Genomic DNA, 19,668 nt, shown 5'->3' on the forward strand with positions numbered 1-19,668 from the left:
TTAAATATCGCTCAGTTTCTGTCTCTCTCTCTCTCTCTCTCTCTGGGTCTTTGTCCAGTTAAGATACTGTGTGATATCTCAAGAATTATCATAGAAATTGCTTTATCTGTCTAGGTCAGAAATCAGCATTCTGTATAATTTTTAATTTGTCTGGTTAACCACTGTGACCCCCCACCCCCCCCTACACACACACACACACACACACACACAAACACTTTATAGTGTATTCTATATTTACATTTTTAAATGACACGATAAAAAAAACAGTAGGCCTATTTCATTTTCATGCAAATAGTTTCTGAATATTTTTTCAGAAAGAAAAATCTACAAATATTTTGAATAACACTGTTTGACAGTACATAACTGCATGTGTGTGTGACAAAGCCAATGCATTAAATCATTAATCAGTTCAATTTAAACTTGTTGTCAGTGCTGCCACGTGACTTTTATTAATAGATACTGAATTGCCACAATATATTTTTCGGCAATATCAGGGTAAAATTGCAGTTTTTTTAAATTACTAAATTCAGAAAAGCTAAAAACTTAATTGTTTGTAGAGAGAAAGACGCAGACAATTTACACATCTCTCTCTCTCTCTCTCTCTCTCTCTAAGTGGCCATGTTTGAGAAAAAAATGTAATCACTGCATATAATATCAATTTGAATGTAATGAATGGGATTCTGTGCAGTTCCATGCTGCATTCCAAGCTTCAAAATGGATCCAGACACACCAAACACAAAATAAAAGTAGCCAAGTTATACAATAGATTTGTTTAATGAATGGACCAAACTTTAAGTGAAAAAGAATCGCAATACGAGCCCTTAACCTCAGATCTATCCAGTTTGTGAACCATGTGTTTCGCATGCTTATGAATGGAAGTCAATGGAACTAAAAGTGCAATGTGACCTTCCTTTCTGTGTGCAAAGGCCTTAAACCCCACCTACGTTGATTTGATTGGCCATCTCAGTCATTTTTTCACATTGTGGAGTGCTGTTTAGACCGCTGAGGCTTTGATCTGAAGCGCCTAGTATGTGCAGCAATCGTTTTTATGTTATGTTTATGTAAATGTTAAGGTGGTTGCTTGCTGTGCAATGATGACACAGGTAACTGATATCCAACACAAAATATAGCCTATTTCTTTATGTACATAATTATTAAGGAATTATTAAACATGAACGTATAAGTATCAGAAATGTTTTTGAAAATATTACAATTAATAATACAATTATCTTTAATCTTTAAATCGTTAATATTGCTCTATAATGAAATGAAAAGCTCAACTTACTATCTTGGAAATAAAGCTTTATGTCTTTAAACAAAACATAGGATAGTCTTAGGCTACAGTCTACTCATCAAAAATTTAAAAGCTAAATGTTTTCATTTCATTTTCATTTCGGTTCATTCTTGGTTCCATATGCAGAGCGAAATGGGAACGTTCCAGCATTAAGCAATAATTAGTTTTAACTCTGTTATTATTCTTGATTTTTTCAAACTACTAACACTTTTATGCCTTATGTGTGACCAAAAATTGAGTATTTTCTGTTTCTGCTGTTTGATTGTGCTGGTGCCTCGCGTTCATATTAATTAGAAACGGGAGCAGTTCACCGTGACATTCGACACGAGCAGCAGTCCACTTTGACATATTGTGATTTGACATAATTATGATTTTTTTTCCATCGATACTGAAACACGTGTGTACAACAAAGCCTATTTAGCTTAAAATGGGCCACATCACATATATGGAAACGGATTTCTCCCGAGTAAGAGAATGAGAAAGCCCAACCTTAACTTATGCTTAGCTTTAAATTATTATTATTTTGTTGTTTGTTTACAGCTAAGCCAATATTATTATATACTGCAATTATATTTTTTCCTCTCACAAACTTAATTTATTTTTTCGTCTGTTTAAAAAAAAGAAAGAAAGAAAACATGCAGCAAATGAAAATAGGCAATTAAACATGCAATGTGAAATTTTCCCCTTATAACTTATAAACTCCTTGAGATTTTAATGTTAGTTTAATATTTTAAATTCAAGTTTAAAAAAATGTTTTATTAATTAATAATATGATATCATGTTTATTCTTGTAGGAAATATGTTTTATTAAGAAAATAAGGGAAAAAATAAGGGATGATCCAAATATTTGTTTTGCTTCACCTATTTATGTAGGCTACAATTAAATTTTTTTTAATAATAATAATAAAATAATGTCATTAAAAAAATACCATTGGCCTGAGTAATTTTGACCATTATAGAATTGTGACTTTAAAGATTAGTCATTTAGGTGGTAAAAATACTGTGAAATTAATAATGGCATGGATTTTAGAGCATAACAACTGAAGGTTTATGAAACATTAACCAATAAAGCATTTTTTTTAAACAACGGAACCTAAAGTTAAACTAAAATATTATTTCAACCATACAGCATGTGAATAAATAAAATGCATACTTTTCATAACATTTCATTATTCATAAAATGCGTAACGTTTCTGGTGTTTGGATTTGTACTTCAATATAATGAGCTCCAAGTTTAAGAATAGCCCTAGACTAGTTTCTCTCTCTCTCTCTCTCTCTCTCTCTCTCTCTATTTAACAGCATTAGCTCAATAAAAAAAAGTCTTCCTTTGGTTAGAATTAATGTTTTTCTGCCGCAGATGGTGAAGCTGCGTCAGTGAGCGGAGTCCCGCTCGCTGTGAGGTGGGAGCAGCTGATGAGGGATTAGTAAAATTATAATTAATTATCAATTGATAATTTGTTATTATCATTATGGTCTTGTGAAAATAATAATATGGGCTGCGAAAAAAAAAATGAATACAAAAAGTAGTGCTGATGAGTGCAGGCATGTTTCAGCCCAGTAACATGCAAACACACCGTTACTCAGAGCCAAAAAACAGACCGAATTCAGTTCAGTTGGAGGGGGCTGGTTTCTTTTTAGGGTAGTTATATATGGTTTGTGGGGGTCGAGATAAAGGTGTGAATCTCTTGCTCTTTCAAATGCACAGCTTAAATCATTTGTGGATTAATGCTTATTGGAGACGTGAACCATTTCAAACAATTCAGTTCGATTTGGTAAACTGGTTCAAGAAGATCCGCTTACATCGAGTGATTCGTTCACAAACCAGATATCACTAAACTGCAGTGTTTTGAACGCGCTCACAACAGACCTGGAAGAGAAGACAATATTGAATTATGTCATAGTTTTTGCTATTTTTGGACAAAAATTTATTTTCGATGCTTCAACAAATTCTAACTGACCCTGATGTTTTTATTACCTTTCTGGACATGGCCAGTAGACTAGGGCTGCACGATGTGTCGTTTAAGCATCGATATCGCGATGTACGAATCCACGATGGTCACATGGCAGGATGTGCAATGTAGGCTGTCGTAGTTGATGCGTTATTCATTAACTGTACGGGCCAGCTGTTCCTCGGCCCATGACAAATGTGATTCGCGGAGAACGCGCGCACGAGAGAGAGAGAGACATGACATGAGGGTGAGTTATTAATGACATGTTTTTCATTTTTTGTTGAACTTAATCTTTAAGATTTGAAGTGTTTTCAGTAGCACTTCAACAATTAAACATCAAAATGAAAATAATATAAATAAGCTATTATTATAATAATATAAAAGAAGCTCCACATTCTCTTCAATCTAATTGTGTCTAGTGTTAAGATTTGTTTTCACTGCATTGTAATCGCAATATTTGTGTCATTTGTTCTCTTATGTTTCCATATGCAGGACTGAAGTCAGTTTCCCATTATGGGGAGCACAGAGAGCCATGAGAGATCTTCATCTCCTGATCCCAGCTGTGTGTCTCTGAAGAGTGACAGATCAATGCCTCTTCCTCCTAAATTCAGTGATGATCCAGTGACCTCTGACCCCAGGTGAGATATACTCCAGTGTTAAGGTCAATTCACGCTGCAATGATCAACACTGACCAGTGTAAACAATCACCGGATCAGAGGACATCATTTCTCAGATTCTCCACGAGCCGACAAGTGCTGCCTCAACATGTTCAATCAGAGAAAACACACAGAGACCTGCCAACCTGTACGCACTTTTGTGTAGCAGCTACGCATTTTGACCTCAAAGAACGCTGGTACTAAACTACATAAGCAACATAAAAGGTTAAACCAATCGGACTTGAGTTTTTTGTTATTTTTGTTTTGCATATAAATAATTTCTGTTTTATTTCTCTCCTAGTAGCCTATGGTTGATATTTTCAGTTCAAAGCGGCTTGTGCCCGCCCCGTCAGATACTCTGACAGAAAGGCTGTTGTATGAGCTTTTGCTTTTCGATTCTGTGCTAAACTCCACAGACTTTATTTAGAACGAGCGCCGCCGCACACATGAAATAGGAAAAACTCTGACAAAAATATACATTTTGCTGAATTTTTTTAGAATTTTAAACCTACAAGTGTATTTGTATGATAGCACGAACTGTAAAGTGTAATGGGTAATCAAAATAGCCTTTTTACTCAATTAGTCTGCTTATTTTAATTTTTAGTTTAGTAACTTCTACTTCAGAAGGATTTTTAGATTGCACTGTGATTGCAAAATGATTGCAACTGTTAGAATGTAATGTGAATTCTTTTTTAAATTGCGCGTATAATGCTTACATTACATGCTTACAATCACTTTGTTTGTTTAATCCAAAATACAAAATACTGAGATATATATGCTACCATATATCGCAAATCAGCAAAAAAAAAAAAAATATATATATATATATATACATTTTTGCTCATATCGCCCAGTCTTATACAGAAGTGTACTGGAGCTTTTTTATTTTTTAAATAACTTAAAAAATCTAAATAGCAAAAATTTACTAAAGTGTTACAGTAAACTGTAGTAAACAGTAAACTGTTTGCCCCCACTCAGCCTACCCTCATACCACCCTTCCCAGTCACCTGACACGCTCAAAAAAGGTTGAGGTTGAGTGACAGCTGCAGACGCAGACAGGAGTCACACACTGATCCACAAACCAGACCAGGAGTCTGTTTCCATTGTTAGTGAACCACACACTGACTAACAATTACATTTAACTGATTCATCCGCCAATTATTTCTTTAATCAGACGAAAAAATTAATAAAAGGTAATTAATTTTAATGATTTAAAAAGATATTCTTTCTCATCCTGCCCAATAAAGCATGTGGCAACAAAATTAATTTTTGAAATGTAATATGCAAAATGAAGATGTATTTCTGTATTTAAATTATATAATTTATATTTGCCGTTACCTACACTAGTTTTAATATGTAAATAAAAACAAAAACAAAATATTAATGCTTTATAAGTTGCAAAATTCAAAGGAAATTGTATTACCCAAAATTGATTAGATATGTTTAACATGTTCAAGCAAAAACTGTAGCAAAATTATAATTTAAATGCCATTTTTCCTTAAGGCATTTGACTTACGGGTAGGACATTTATTTTTCTCAAATACATTGAAACTTAGGACATTTCAACTGTATTTTCATTAAATATCCTACGATCAGTGTAGACTAGTGACAGATCAATGCCTCTTCCTCCTAAATTCAGTGATCCAGTGACCTCTGACCTCAGGTGGGATATTACCCAGTGTTAAGGTCAATTCATTCTGCACTGATAAACACTGACCAAAAAAATAAGATATTTAAATCACAATTTTTACTGCACATTTGGCTCAGAATGCATTCTGAAATTCACACTCCATTTTCCTACAATTATCAAGTGGTATCATGATGAAAATGCGATCCAGAGTTTAATCTTCATTTTCATTTTGCACTAAATGTTGCACATATGTATGGGACAATTTAAATTTAAATACAGAAATACATTGCCATTTTACATGTTACATTTTACAAGAATTCAGATGCAAAAGGCTTTAAGTGACATCCAACATTTTCTTCTAAAATGATTTTCTCATGCTCCTATGTGTTTATGTTCAGTTATTTTACTTTAAATCTATAATTCAATGCTCAAATGATAAATCAGATGCTAAAACCAACATTGCAAATGATAAAATCAAACGCTCAAACATACATCGCAAATTATAAATCAAATGCAAATGAGGAGTGCCAATCAACTAGCATGAGCGGAGCTTTATGAGTTCGGCGACAATACCAGAAGGGACATAGCTGTGGCTACTGGGCATGCGCATGTCGATATAGTGTAATTTTTGTCTCACTGTACAATAATAACTATGATTTTTTTAATTATTGTAAATAATAGGAGTTGGTGTAAACATTAAGGAAACACAGTCTAATAGGTAGAAAATTTAACTTGTTAGTTTCTGGTCGGAGCTGTATCCCTTCTAGCCACAAGCCTACCAGCAGCACTGGCTTTTTAGAGGCATAATTTCAGGTTTGTTTGCTCTATCCCAAGATGTGTCCTTGGGAAGTGTTAGTGAACATGTTGTCAACAGTGGAAAATCTCCTTGAGACAGTCTGGGAAATATCGGCCCTTACAGACACCAAGGTCAACAGCGTGGCAGTTGCAAACCTCAATGAGATACTGAGGCAACTGCAAGTACAAAGAATCAGGAGAAATCCATTGCCTGGGTCACCAACTCAAAATATTCCATCAGAGACCTTCAAGGTAAGTCACATGAGCCTTTTTTGTGTACTTTATTATTATCCATGTGTGGGTTCTATGAAACTAGTTATTCTGAATTTGAAATCGTTCCCTATTCAACTTATTTTTCAATGCAGAAATAAGACATTTTCTGTCAATATGCAAGACGAATAACAATGTGCAGTAAACGGTGAAACCATTTGCACTACAAAGCAATGTGTTCATAATTAAGAAAATATATTCAAATAATATGGTAAGACACATAAATTTTCTGTTTTGTACAGCTTGAAAATAGTTGTAACATAATTGTATCCTGATAGGTTTACATTTGTACCTCTCCAAATTTACTGTTGTAGATGCACTGGAATCTGACACATAAGATTCCCATTCACTGATTGCTTCACACTATTAACACTTAGTGAAATCAACTCTAAGAATTGCTTGCTTGTATTTAGTCATTCTAAATAAATGTGGAACTCTTTAATATCTTTGTGGCTTGTAATGAATTGTGTGCTACTTTTTTAATAACCATACCATTGTTTCCCCATTATTGCAGAGTGTCTGACCAATGAGCAAATATATCAGATGATGATCTAGACAGGATTGTAGTGGAAATCCAGAACCTCTACCTGAACTCTGGCTACCGTATGATGCTTGGCCTTTTGAGCTCAAGAGGTGTTAAAGTACAAAGTAAGACTTTTTTCTCTTAATGTTAAATAATGCTTATTGCAGAGAATTGACCATACTTCTACAGTAGACACCATTAAATTTAAAGTTTTTTTTTTTTTTTTTTAATTAAAAGTAATTTCTGTCCTCAAGTGTCAGATAATTTAGAGGTAAATAAAGGTAAGCTTAATAATGGTTTCAGTTGAAAAGGATGTTTTTTTGTAATTTCTCTTTTTATATCAGTTGAAAGAGTGCACCAGTCCCTACGGAGGGTGGATTCACACATCTACGAGCCTTGTCACTACGCACATTAAGGCATCGGCAGTACTCCGTTTCAGCACTTAAGGCCATATGGCATATACCGTATTTTTCGGACTATAAGTCGCACCTGAGTTTAAGTCGCATCAGTCCAAAAATACGTCATGATGAGGAAAACAACATATACAAGTCGCACTGGACTATAAGTCGCATTTATTTAGAACCAAGAACCAAGAGAAAACATTACCATCTAGACTACAGGAGCACTGAGCAGCATAGAGCGCCCTCTCGCGGCTGTAGACGGTAATGTATTCTCTTGGTTCATGTCAAATAAATTTTGATAAATAAGTCGCACCTGACTATAAGTCGCAGGACCAGCCAAACTATGAAAAAATTGCGACTTATAGTCCGAAAATATGGTAGATGGCAACCACAAACTTAATTGGCCTGTTTTTAAGCTTCAAAGTGAAAAAAAAAATAATTTAGCCTAAAATGAAAATTCTGTCATGATTTACTCATCTTCATGTTGAGATCAATGAATTACATACTGTTGAATAACATAATCATCACAATTGAAAGAACCAAAAACTTAAACTACTTCAGTCTGTTCATTGAATTTATTTAAAACACAAATTTCACAATGAGTTCAATTACTGAAATAAATGAACTTTTTCCACGACATTCTAATTTGAGATGCACCTGAATGTATTAAGAATGTGTTAATGTGGATACTCGTTTTTACATATTATTTACATATTATTTTTACATATATTGTTTATTTTGTTCATTTACTTATACAGGTCAAGCCATCATTTATTTATTTTTCCCCGGATCTAAAAAATGTCCCGCAGTAGATCTGGAAAGGAGGAATTATTTTTGAGGCCAGTTGGCTGATAATGTTTTTTCTTGTTTTAAACGCAAACACTCTTTTTGATACATTTATCAGGAACCAAGATTTATCTTCAGTCATTTTTCTACTCCGGGAAATTTATCCTTATTTAAACATGTTTAAATATTTATACTGGAAAACAAGACAAGAAGAACAGTGTATTTTTGCAGTGATCAGTATGAGTTATTTCTATACTGTAGTTATGCTACATATTTTTGTCAAATAAATTGATTAATGGAGATGTGATAAAGCAGGAGTATTATAATTAACTAAAAATATAGAACTATTTCATTTAAAATAAATTTATTGATTAATGGAGATGTGATAAAGCAGGAGTATTATAATTAACTAAAAATATAGAACTATTTCATTTAAAATAAAATTTAAAAAGACAACAAAATTCTAAGAAACTGTTACAAAAAAATAGCATTACAATAATACATGACAGTATTATTTGAAAAACAAGTGTTAGACTTTTACATTTAGAGAACCTATAGACATTTTGTTCCCGTTAATTTATTCTGTATATTGGTCTTAAAAAAAATTGTATGTTTTCATTCATAAACCATGCACAAACCCTGTGTTGCTCATGTCATTTTGACACTAAGATAAATACAGAAGCTTATTTACAAATCAAACTGGAGAATATAATAGATTATATGCATTTTACTCCAGATCGATGACAACAATGGTGTGGACTGGGAGGGACCACACTCCTGTGAGGAAGAGGTTCAACTACCCAGAGGTTCAACTACCAAGAGAGCTAACCAATGAGGAAATTGCAACCTTGCCTCGTCCTGAAGTTCCATTGATAAATGCTGTTAAAATGTACCTTGACACAGTCATTGTGATTAACCAATTAATATAATAATCACTGAAACTTACTTGTCTTATAATAACTCTGTATATAATAACATGGTCCACTCTTAAGATCTGTGAATCCAGTTAGTTTATTGATAAACAATATTTTTTTTTAAATCTGATTCACTGGCTAGTAATTGCATTTAATGATTAAACTTGAACAAACCTTTACAAATATTAAAAGTACTGTTCACTTTCTGGTTTTCTGTTTTTCTTTTTTACATCATTGTTACACATTATTTAACTTATTACAAATTAAGTAATGAACATGAAATTACAAAAATGTGCCATGTAATTTCATTTGAATAACACATTTTCTCTCTCTAAATGATCCTATCAAAAAGATCCTGAAGTCTAATAGGACTGGCCTCTACATTTAAAAGCCCTGGAGCACACCATGTAATTAAACTAATCCAAAACCACTCCCAGCTGTAGACATTGCTGCTTTTAAGTCCATACATTTGTAGTGAGAAGGCAGTTTAATATTCTCACTACATGTAAATGCAGTGGGCATTTTAACGGAGTCAGTCATCTCCACATACAGATGTTCTGGAAGGATGGCCTGCCTCACCCAAAAAGATCCAAGGCAAAGTTTATGTTTGTGGTTTGTCATCCTAGGTTATTTTAGCTATTTGTTATTTCCCATTACTAGTCTTGTGGTGAACAATTCACCTGTGCAAATTAATCTACATAAAATAATGTCTTCTTAATCATAATTAACATTTAATTCCACAAACAAATAAACCACACTGCTGAATACCGCACGATGAAGAATTGTTTCTGCAAGCCCCTTTCTGTTTTTACTACTTAATGGTGGGAAGTCCCAGCCTAAAGCAAGATCATTCACTCAGTAACGCTCCACATCGGTCAAATACCTTGGCTCTCTCTAATCAAAAAAAAAAAGGAGACCAAAAAAAAAAAAGTTTACATTAAATATTGTTCCATCAATTGTGATAATAGAAATTTAAATTGGCAGAAAACTTTGTTAATTTCAAATACAATCAAACTAACTAGAGAAAGTGTGTTTATAATTATTAGGCAAGTTGATTATTAAGGGAATTGGTAAAATGTGCTTAGACTGACTAGAATATTAACTTAATAATTATGCACGCACTGTAGATAATAAGAATTTGTTTAATAATAATTAAAAAAATATATTTTTAACCATACATTTAAGGTTAATTGACAGTGGACATGCAGAGTGACTTGTAGAATGATAGAAACTCTATCTCTGTCATACTGCTGGTTATATAGATCGATTTTCCAGTCTAAAAGTTAATTCCAGACATACAAATACTTATTAAAATACTTAATTAGAAACTAGCATGAAATCCATTCACTATACATGCTAGAAAATGATGACTGATGAAAGACCTAAAGATATAATTTGAGTTTTCAATAGCAACCTGTATCTGAACAGCTCCAAAAGAGCAAAGAGACTTTTAATTACCCTGTACTTCAGCGATAATGGTATGCTGAACTCTGTACTCTGATAGTTGTTACAACCTTTTGCCCAAAACCTCCAACCCCTTATCTTAAACATAACCTTCTCACAAAGCAGAGACATTCTCTGGCCTAGATTCACAGACCTTGACTAAGCTATGGCTAGGCCATAGACCAATTAGGACATTCAAGTATTTTTTTCTAAATGTGCCAGATAAAAAAATAAATAAAAAAACAGGTGTACATCTTGTAACAAAACAAAAGCACTGATTTATTATGGGTTCAGCCTTGTCTGTGAAACTGTCTATGTTCTGCTGGACAAAAAGGTGAATTTATAATGAGAAAACTTTCTTCACTATTTCTTTGAGCTTTTGGCTTTGACAAGAGCTCACCCAATTGCATATGAAGACATATGATAAAGAGGACAATTCTGAATATTTCTCAAAATATGCAGACCTTCCGCTTCAGCACAAATTTCGGTAACACTTTAGAATAAGGTTCCATTAGTTAATGTTAGTTAATGTATTAATTAACATGAACAAACAATGAATAATAAATTTATTACTGTATTTATTCATCTTCGTTAATGTTAGTTAATGAAAATACAGTTATTCATTGTTAGTTCATGGTAATTCACAGTGCATTAACTAATGTTAACAAGCACAACTTTTGATTTAAATAATGCATTAGTAAATGTTGAAATTATCATGAACTAAGACTTATAAATGCTGTAGAAGGATTGTTCTTGCTTAGTTCATGTTAACGAAAGTAGTTAACTAACATTAACTAATGGAACCTTATTCTAAAGTGTTACCCAAATTTCAAATCCACTGGTCTATTTATGCTCCTGCTGTCTGCCAGAAACAATGATCTCCGCTCTGCCGCTGCTTCCAAGAATGGGAATGATGTGGCTGCTTCCAAGAATATGAATACTGTTGCTGCTTCCTGCTGTGTTGTTGCTTTTAAAATGTAGGGTGTTAGAACTGCTGGTGTACTGCTACAAGTAAACTGGTGCTGCATGTTACTTTTTTGTTGGGGACTGTAAGTTCTGTTTCTGGTTAATTTGCAGATGTAATACAGTCAAGCTTTGTTTATTGTGGATGAGATCACAAACACATTTGTTGTAACTAAGGCCTCATATACAGCTGGTATTATTACACATGTAAACTTCAGTTAAAACAGATAAATGGAGTATAATAATGCAATGTTTACAGCAGTGGTTTACAGGGATTTTAGAGCAGCTAAGGGTTCATGTGAGGCATGACAAGGAGCAAAGTTATTACATAATACCAAACAAGATTTCTTAAAGGAATAGTTCATTGAAAAATCGAAATGATGTTATTAATAACTAACCCTCATGTCGTTCTAAACCCTTGAGACCTCCGTTTATCTTCTGAACACAGTTTAAGATTTTTTAGATTTAGTCCGAGAGCTCTCAGTCCCTCCAATGATCTGTGTGTACGGTATACTGTCCATGTCCAGAAAGGTAAGAAAAACATCATCAAAGTAGTCCATGTGACATCAGAGGGTCAGTTAGAATATTTTTAAGCATTGAAAATACATTTTGGTCCAAAAATAGCAAAAACTACGACTTTATTCAGCATTGTCTTCTCTTCCGTGTCTGTTGTGAGAGAGTTCAAAACAAAGCAGTTTGTGATATCCAGTTTGTGAACAAATCATTCGATGTAACCGGATCTTTTTGAACCAGTTCACCAAATCGAACTCAATCGTTTTAAACGGTTCGCGTCTCCAATATGCATTAGTCCACAAATGACTTAAGCTGTTAACTTGTTTAATGTGGCTGACACTCCCTCTGAGTTCAAACAAACCAATATCCCGGAGTAATTCATTTACTCAAACAGACGGCTTGAATCAAGGGAAATCATCACCAATGACGCCATTACGTCGAGCGCAAAAGAACCGGTGAACCGTTTTCTTCAACAGGTTTATTGAATCGAACTGTCCGAAAGAAGTACTGGTGATCCGAAAACCGATCCTTGACTAGTGAACGAGTCAATGTTTTGTTCGTAATCTGGCTCGGCTCGGTGTTCATTCATCTTCAGTTCTCTCTTCACAGCAGTTCAGTCAGTGTACTGTTTGAGTAAATGAATTAAAAAATGAATTTGTTTGGTTTGTTTTAACTCAGAGGGAGTGTCAGCCACATTAAAAAAGTTAACAGCCTAAGTCATTTGTGGATTAATGCATATTGGAGACGCGAACCGTTTAAAACGGTTGAGTTAGATTTGATGAACTGGTTCAAAAAGATCCGGTTACATCGAATGATTCGTTTGCGAACCGGATATCACATACTGATTTGTTTTGAACTCTCTCATACAACAGACATGGAAGAGAAGACAATGCTGAATAAAGTAGTAGTTTTTGCTATTTTTGGACCAAAATGTATTTTCGATGCTTCAAAAATTCCAACGGGCCCTCTGATGTCACATGGACTACTTTGATGATGTTTCCTTTCTGGACATGGACAGTAGACCGTACACACAGCTTCAATGGAGGGACTGAGATCTAAATCTAAAATATCTTAAACTGTGATCCAAAGATAAACGGAGGTTTTACGATTTTGAAACAACATGAGGGTGAGTTATTAATTACATAATTTCGCTATTTGGGTGAACTAACCCTTTAAATGAAACAGAAACAAAAAAATTATAATTTATTGCTAAAAAATTATTACTACAAGGGAGAATAAAGAGTAGTGATGATTGAACTGATTAATGGGATTTAAAAACACTCAGGACAGGACTTGACACAATGAGCACATCTGCTCTTACATGTCCACATATTATATTATATATAATACATATTACTTCAATGGCCAATGGAGTGAACCAACCCTGTGATGTCAAACGCTGTAGTATTGCAAGATGGTGGGATCCTTGCTCCACAAGCTATAACAAAACATCCTTTTTCTTTAAAATGGTTACATTAACTGTGTTTGTTATATATTTGTAATTAGTGAACATCAAGACTGACATTTCTATTTATTTAGATGTTAATTTACACATCCTTTATTTTTTATATATATATTTTTGATCTGTTCTACTTGTGATATTTCAGCAGATCAGATGAAGAGCGAAGCATGTCTCAAGAAGTCTTCTGTCTAAATACCACGAGCGTTACAGCGTCTCTGAAAAAACATGATCAACCAGTGAATGATGAACTGCAGAGAGCCAAAGACCAGCTCAAAACCAGCATGAAGAACAAGTATGAGAGATTATTTGAGGGACTGAAACCCCGGGAGAATGAAAGCCTCCTGAACAGCATGTACACACAGCTCTACATCATAGAGGGAGAGAGAGAAGGAGTGAATGAAGAACATGAGGTTTTACAGATGGAGAAAACTCTCAGAACACAACACTCAAAAGACACTCTAATCTGCTACAATGACATCTTTAAAGCCTCACCTGGATTAGGATGTGAAGCGAAAGAGCAGATCAAGACTGTTCTCACTAAAGGCATCGCTGGAATCGGAAAAACAGTCTCTGTGCAGAAGTTCATTCTGGACTGGGCTGAGGGAAAAGCCAATCAGGATGTAGATTTCATGTTTGTGCTTCCATTTCGAGAGCTGAACATGATTCAAGATCATCAGTACAGTCTTCACAGACTTCTGCTGGACTTTCATCCTGAACTTCAAGATCTGGACTCCAAGATTTATGAGAAGTGTAAAGTTGTGTTCATCTTTGATGGTCTGGATGAAAGTAGAATCACACTGATGTTTTCAGATGATCAGAAAGTTTCTGATGTAACAGACACTTCATCAGTGGGTGTGTTGATGTCAAAGCTCATGAAAAGAGAGCTACTTCCCTCTGCTCTCATCTGGATCACCTCCAGACCAGCAGCAGCCAATCAGATCCCCTCCAAATACATCAACCGTCTGACAGAAATACAGGGATTCAATGAGCTTCAGAAGGAGGAGTATTTCAGGAAGAGAATCAGTGACGAGCATAAAGCCAGCAAAATCATCTCACACATCAGAAAAACAAGAAGCCTCCACATCATGTGCCACATCCCCATCTTCTGCTGGATATCATCCACTGTGCTTCAGAAGCTCCTGGAAGAAGATCTGAATGCAGAAATCCCTCAAACTCTGACTGAAATGTACATCCACTTCCTACTCACTCAGATCGACATGAGGAAGCAGAAATATAAAGAGAGAGATCCAGAGAAATTCCTGCAGTCCAACAGAGAAGCGATCATGAAACTTGCTGAAGTGGCTTTCAATCAGCTGATGAAGGGCAATGTGATGTTCTATGAGGAGGACCTGAGAGAGAGTGGCATAGACCTCACTGATGCCTCAGTGTATTCTGGGATTTGCACTGAAATCTTTAAGGAGGAATCTGTGATATATCAGAGGAAAGTCTACAGCTTCATTCATCTGAGCGTTCAGGAGTTTCTCGCTGCTTTCTATTTGTTTTACATTTATGTAATGAAAAATGTTGACACCCCAAAGTTTTTGGATGTTGTTCATAGTCTCCATAGAGAAGCAATAGATAAAGCCATTGAGAATGAGAATGGACGTCTGGATCTGTTTCTGCAGCTCCTGCTGGGCGTCTCACTGGAGTCCAATCAGAGACTCTTACAGGATCTACTGGCACACACAGAGAAGAGCTCAGAGAGCATCAGGAGAACCACACAGTACATTAAAGAGATGATCAAAGATGGACATGAAGTCTCCACTGAAAGATCCATCAATCTGTTCCTCTGTCTGCTGGAAGTGAAAGATCAGACTCTGTCCAGAGAGATTCAGGAGTTTGTGAAATCAGAAAAACTCTCAGAGAAGAAACTCTCTCCTGCTCACTGCTCAACAATATCCTACATGCTTCAGATGTCAAAAGAGCCATTGGAAGAGCTGGACCTCAAGAAATACAACACATCAGCTGAGGGGAGAAGACGACTGATTCCAGCTGTGATCAACTGCAGAAAAGCTCTGTAAGTGTTTAATCATGAACTACAGTATCATATTTAATCATGAATCTGACACCTTTAAAATAAATATTACTGAAAGAGAGATTTTCTCCTAAATAACAGGCCAGAAAGGAGTCATATTTGCAAAAGCAAAGTGCAGTATCTACAATCTAAATGTCTTCATCCACCTTTCTTTTTGTGTTTCTTACTACACGTTGATTATTTATGATAACTTTAATAGTTTTATTGATGTTTGCATGTTGTGAAAGTTAAAATTGCTCAGTAGTAAGTCTCAAGATCATCTTATCACAATGCTCATTATATATATATATATATATATATATATATATATATATATATATATATATATATATATATAAAAAAAGACAATTATTACAGACCAAGTAGGCTAGTTAAAACATCAAAGTTTCATATGTAACCCTTGTTCCCTAAAGGAGGGAACAGCGACATTATGTCAGAAAGAGACAAATGGGGTCTCACCCGAGAGCCCAGTCACCTTAATGTATAGACAAAATGAGCCTATGGTACACAGTGTACCTTGATCTGCGGGATTTGCATTGCGAGCTCCGCCCCGCTGTGTAGGTATATAATGAGCAGCGCAAGCAACTCGCATTTAAGTCTTCGCTGAGGAGCCGAGCCCAGTGACCTGGTCGTTCAGTGGAAACGCGATGTGGCAAGGGGATGTAATGTCTCCATTCCCTCCTTTAGGGAAAGAAGGTTACATATGTAACCTAGACATTTCCTTTCAGTTGGTCACATTCGACTTCACGTCAGAAAGAGACTGATGAATGGAGTCACTTACAAAATGCCACACAGTTGTCTTCCATTGACCAATGTGAGTGATAGCGCTCTGTCATGAGGCCAGCACGAGTGAGGGCCTATAACTGACACAAAATGCACTATGTATTATATTCAAGCTGGACGTATGCTAGCAGGCTGCCTGCTCGTAGGAGGACTTACAAAGGTAGGTATCAACCATGTGATGGTGATACACATGAAACTCTGTTTCAACGGCGGATCTGGCAAGGTGCTCCCAAATGTGTTAGATGTCGCCCAGCCCACATCTATACAGATGTCTGTTAGCGTGGCATCAGCACCCAGGAGGAGGCAACATTTCTAGTTGAGTGAGCTCTCACCCCTAGGGGGCATGGCAGGTCTTGAGCCTGATAAACCAGGACAATAGCATCCACTATACAGTGGGATAACCTCTGCTTGGATACAGCTTCTCCCTTCTGCTGGCCTCCGTAACAAACAAAGAACTGGTCTCTGACCCTCCTAACCGAAGCCAAAGCCATCAGGTGCACAGTTTTCAATGATAAAAACTTTAGCTCTACTGAGAGCAAGTGTTTGAAGGGAACCCTCTGCAGTGCAGATAGAACCACTGGGAGGTCCCAAGAGGGAACTTGATGAGGGCAAGGCAGATTGAGCCTCCTGGCCCCTCTCAGGAACCTGATGAAAAGATCATGCTTCCCAAGGGACTTACCATCAACAGGGTCATGGTGAGCAAAAATGGTGGCCACATAGACCTTCAGGATGGAAGGGGACAGCCTTTGTTCCCACCCTTCCTAAAGAAAGGAAAGCACTGCTCCGATCAGGCATCTCCAGGGGTCTTCACGACGTGAAGAACACCAAATGATGAAGAGGTTCCACTATAAACCATAGGTGTGTCTAGTGGACAAGGCTCTATCCAAATTGATGGTAGCTACCACCTGAGGTGGCAAGATACCTAAACATTTCATGACCCATCCAGAACCCACACATGTAAGTTCCAAAGATCAGGACGCAGGTGCCAGTGGGTGCCCCGTCTCTGAGATAGAAGGTCCTTCCTCAGAGAGATTGACCAAGGAGCGGCTGTTATGAGGAGTACATGTTCGGGGAACAACATGTCTGGACACTGGTTTTAGGGGAATGCCAGCCCATAGAAATGAGAGGTCCAACTATGGGGTGAGGTTTCGGAGGCAGGCTGGAGGGATTGTCACTCAGAGCGTGCCCTGTTGTCATGCCCATCTCGGGACTCAGTCATGAAGCCAGTGCTGAAGCAGTCTCATATGAAGCAACCGAGCGGTATGACTGCCACTGCAGATGCCATATACCCCAGGAGCCTCTGAATCAGTTTCAGTGGAACAGCTCCCTTGCCCTTAAATTGACTGAAACAATTTAGCACTGGCTGTGCACACTTGTTCGTAAGCTGCGCAAACAAGGCGACAGAATCTATTTCCACACCAAGAAAAGAGATCCTCTGCACAGGTTCACCAAAAGACCCAAACGGGCGAGGTGTCTGATCACTAGAACCCTGTGCTCACACAACCACGCTCAAGAGTGAGCTAGAATCAGCTAGTCATCGAGGTAGTTTAGGATATGGACACCACGTTCCCTGAGAGGAGCCAGGGCTCCCTCCGCAACTTCCGTAAAGATGTGGGGAGACAGGACCAGCCCGAATTGGAGAACCATGTACTGATATGCCTGTTCATCCAAAGAAAACAGAAGAAACGGTTTGTGTCGAGGAAGAATGAAGACATGAAAGAATGCTTCCTTCAGGTCAATTGCTGCAAACCAAGCCAATGGACGAATGCATTTGTAAATGCACTTGAACAGAAGTCTGTGATTATCTTGGTTCAAGGAACAAAAGTCCAGGGTTGGTCATAAGCCACCTGTTTTCTTTGACTCTCCAAATTAGGGGCTGTAAAAGCCTGACTTCATGTCGGCTGGAGGGACCGGCTCTATCGCACCCTTTGCCAGCAGGGTCACAACCTCCGCACGCATGACAGGAGTATTCTTGCCCAACATCGTCATGCGAACACCCCGAAACCTGGGGGGGCGCCGAGCGAACTGAATTGCATAGCCAGGCCTGATCATTCGGATGTGGCAGCAGGACAGGCTGTAGAGCTCTAGCCAGGCTCCCAGAAACTGATACAGCAGGGTCAAGGGATCTAAAGGCGTACCCACAGTGGGGTGGCGAGGTTGAGCAGATAGCCCCAGCATGGGAGGCATAGCATCCCTTTGCTGGGGTGCAGTGCGAGCACTCCTCTGATTCTGAGTGGCAAAGTGGACAATGCGTTCTCAAGCCAGCTCTGCATGGAAATGAGGGGAATAGGGTAATGAGAGCGGTGAGGAAGCATGTCACCAACTGTTGTCCACAGCCTCTTGGGAATCGGAGTTAGAGACCACCTGGCAGGATGTGTTTGATGGCCTCAGACTGCTCCTGGGCAGCAGAGAACTGCTGGGTAAAATTCTCCACCATGTCGCCAAAGAGGCCATCCTGGGAGACTGGGGAGTTGAGGAGCTGAGTCCCACTCCATCATGTCTGCCAGGTTTAGCCATAGGTGGCACTCCTGGACCACCAAAGTGGACATCACCTGACCCAATGAGCGCACAGTAACCTACGTCGCCCAGAGAGTGAGGTCAGTAGCAGTGCACACCTCCTGCAAATCCCCTGGGTCAGCACTGCCCCTGTGCAGTTCTTTGAGCACCTTGGCCTGGTAGACATAAAGGGTGGCCATGGCATGCAGGGCAGAAGCGGCCTGACCCACAGCTCTGTAAGCCTTGGCCACAAGCATGGATGAGAACTTACAGGCCTTGGAGGTATGCTTGGGACCACCACACCATGCGGAGGTGCTCAGAGGACACAATTACATTGCAACAGAAAGCTCCACTGGGGGAATCCCAGCATAACCCTTGGTTGCTCCACCATCGAGGGCATTGAAGGTGGAGGAAGCAAGAGAACAGTTTCGGGCAGTTAAAGAAGCCTTCCATGAATTGGTCACTTCCTGGTGCACCTCTGGGAAGAAAGGAACCAGTGGGGGCAGCCCCCAGGAACCAACCCTCCAGCTTCGAGCACTCGGGACAGGGTGAAGCCAGATGCTCTCAGCTGCCCATGAAAACATGGCCGTCAGCTCGTGATCAGACTCGGACAACGCTGGCACTCCTGAGATAGGCAACGCAGCCGAATCCTCATCTCCCAAGGACTCAAACCTGCCTTGTGATGCGGCAATCAACATCTGGTCTTCCTTCGGTGCCCTGAATAAGATGTTAGGGCGAGACCCTATTCGTCAGTC

General features: G+C 37.7%; 1 protein-coding gene across 2 annotated transcripts in view; it reads left to right on the top strand.

The window, feature by feature from the left end:
• LOC127969107 (NACHT, LRR and PYD domains-containing protein 3-like) overlaps positions 1 to 19,668 on the top strand; it is a 50,312-nt gene that overhangs the window by 616 nt on the left and 30,028 nt on the right. The window contains exons 2-3 of one of the 2 annotated variants that reach the window (XM_052570817.1): positions 3,736 to 3,881; positions 13,745 to 15,616. In XM_052570817.1, the coding sequence (XP_052426777.1) occupies positions 3,757 to 3,881; positions 13,745 to 15,616 (1,997 nt within the window). In that variant the 5' untranslated portion in view covers positions 3,736 to 3,756. Of the gene's footprint in view, positions 1 to 3,732; positions 3,882 to 13,744; positions 15,617 to 19,668 lie in introns of those variants that run through there. The other variant, XM_052570807.1, reaches the window with a different exon arrangement.

Source organism: Carassius gibelio, chromosome A4, assembly GCF_023724105.1.
Source record: "Carassius gibelio isolate Cgi1373 ecotype wild population from Czech Republic chromosome A4, carGib1.2-hapl.c, whole genome shotgun sequence".
In the NCBI taxonomy this organism is placed as follows: domain Eukaryota; kingdom Metazoa; phylum Chordata; class Actinopteri; order Cypriniformes; family Cyprinidae; genus Carassius; species Carassius gibelio.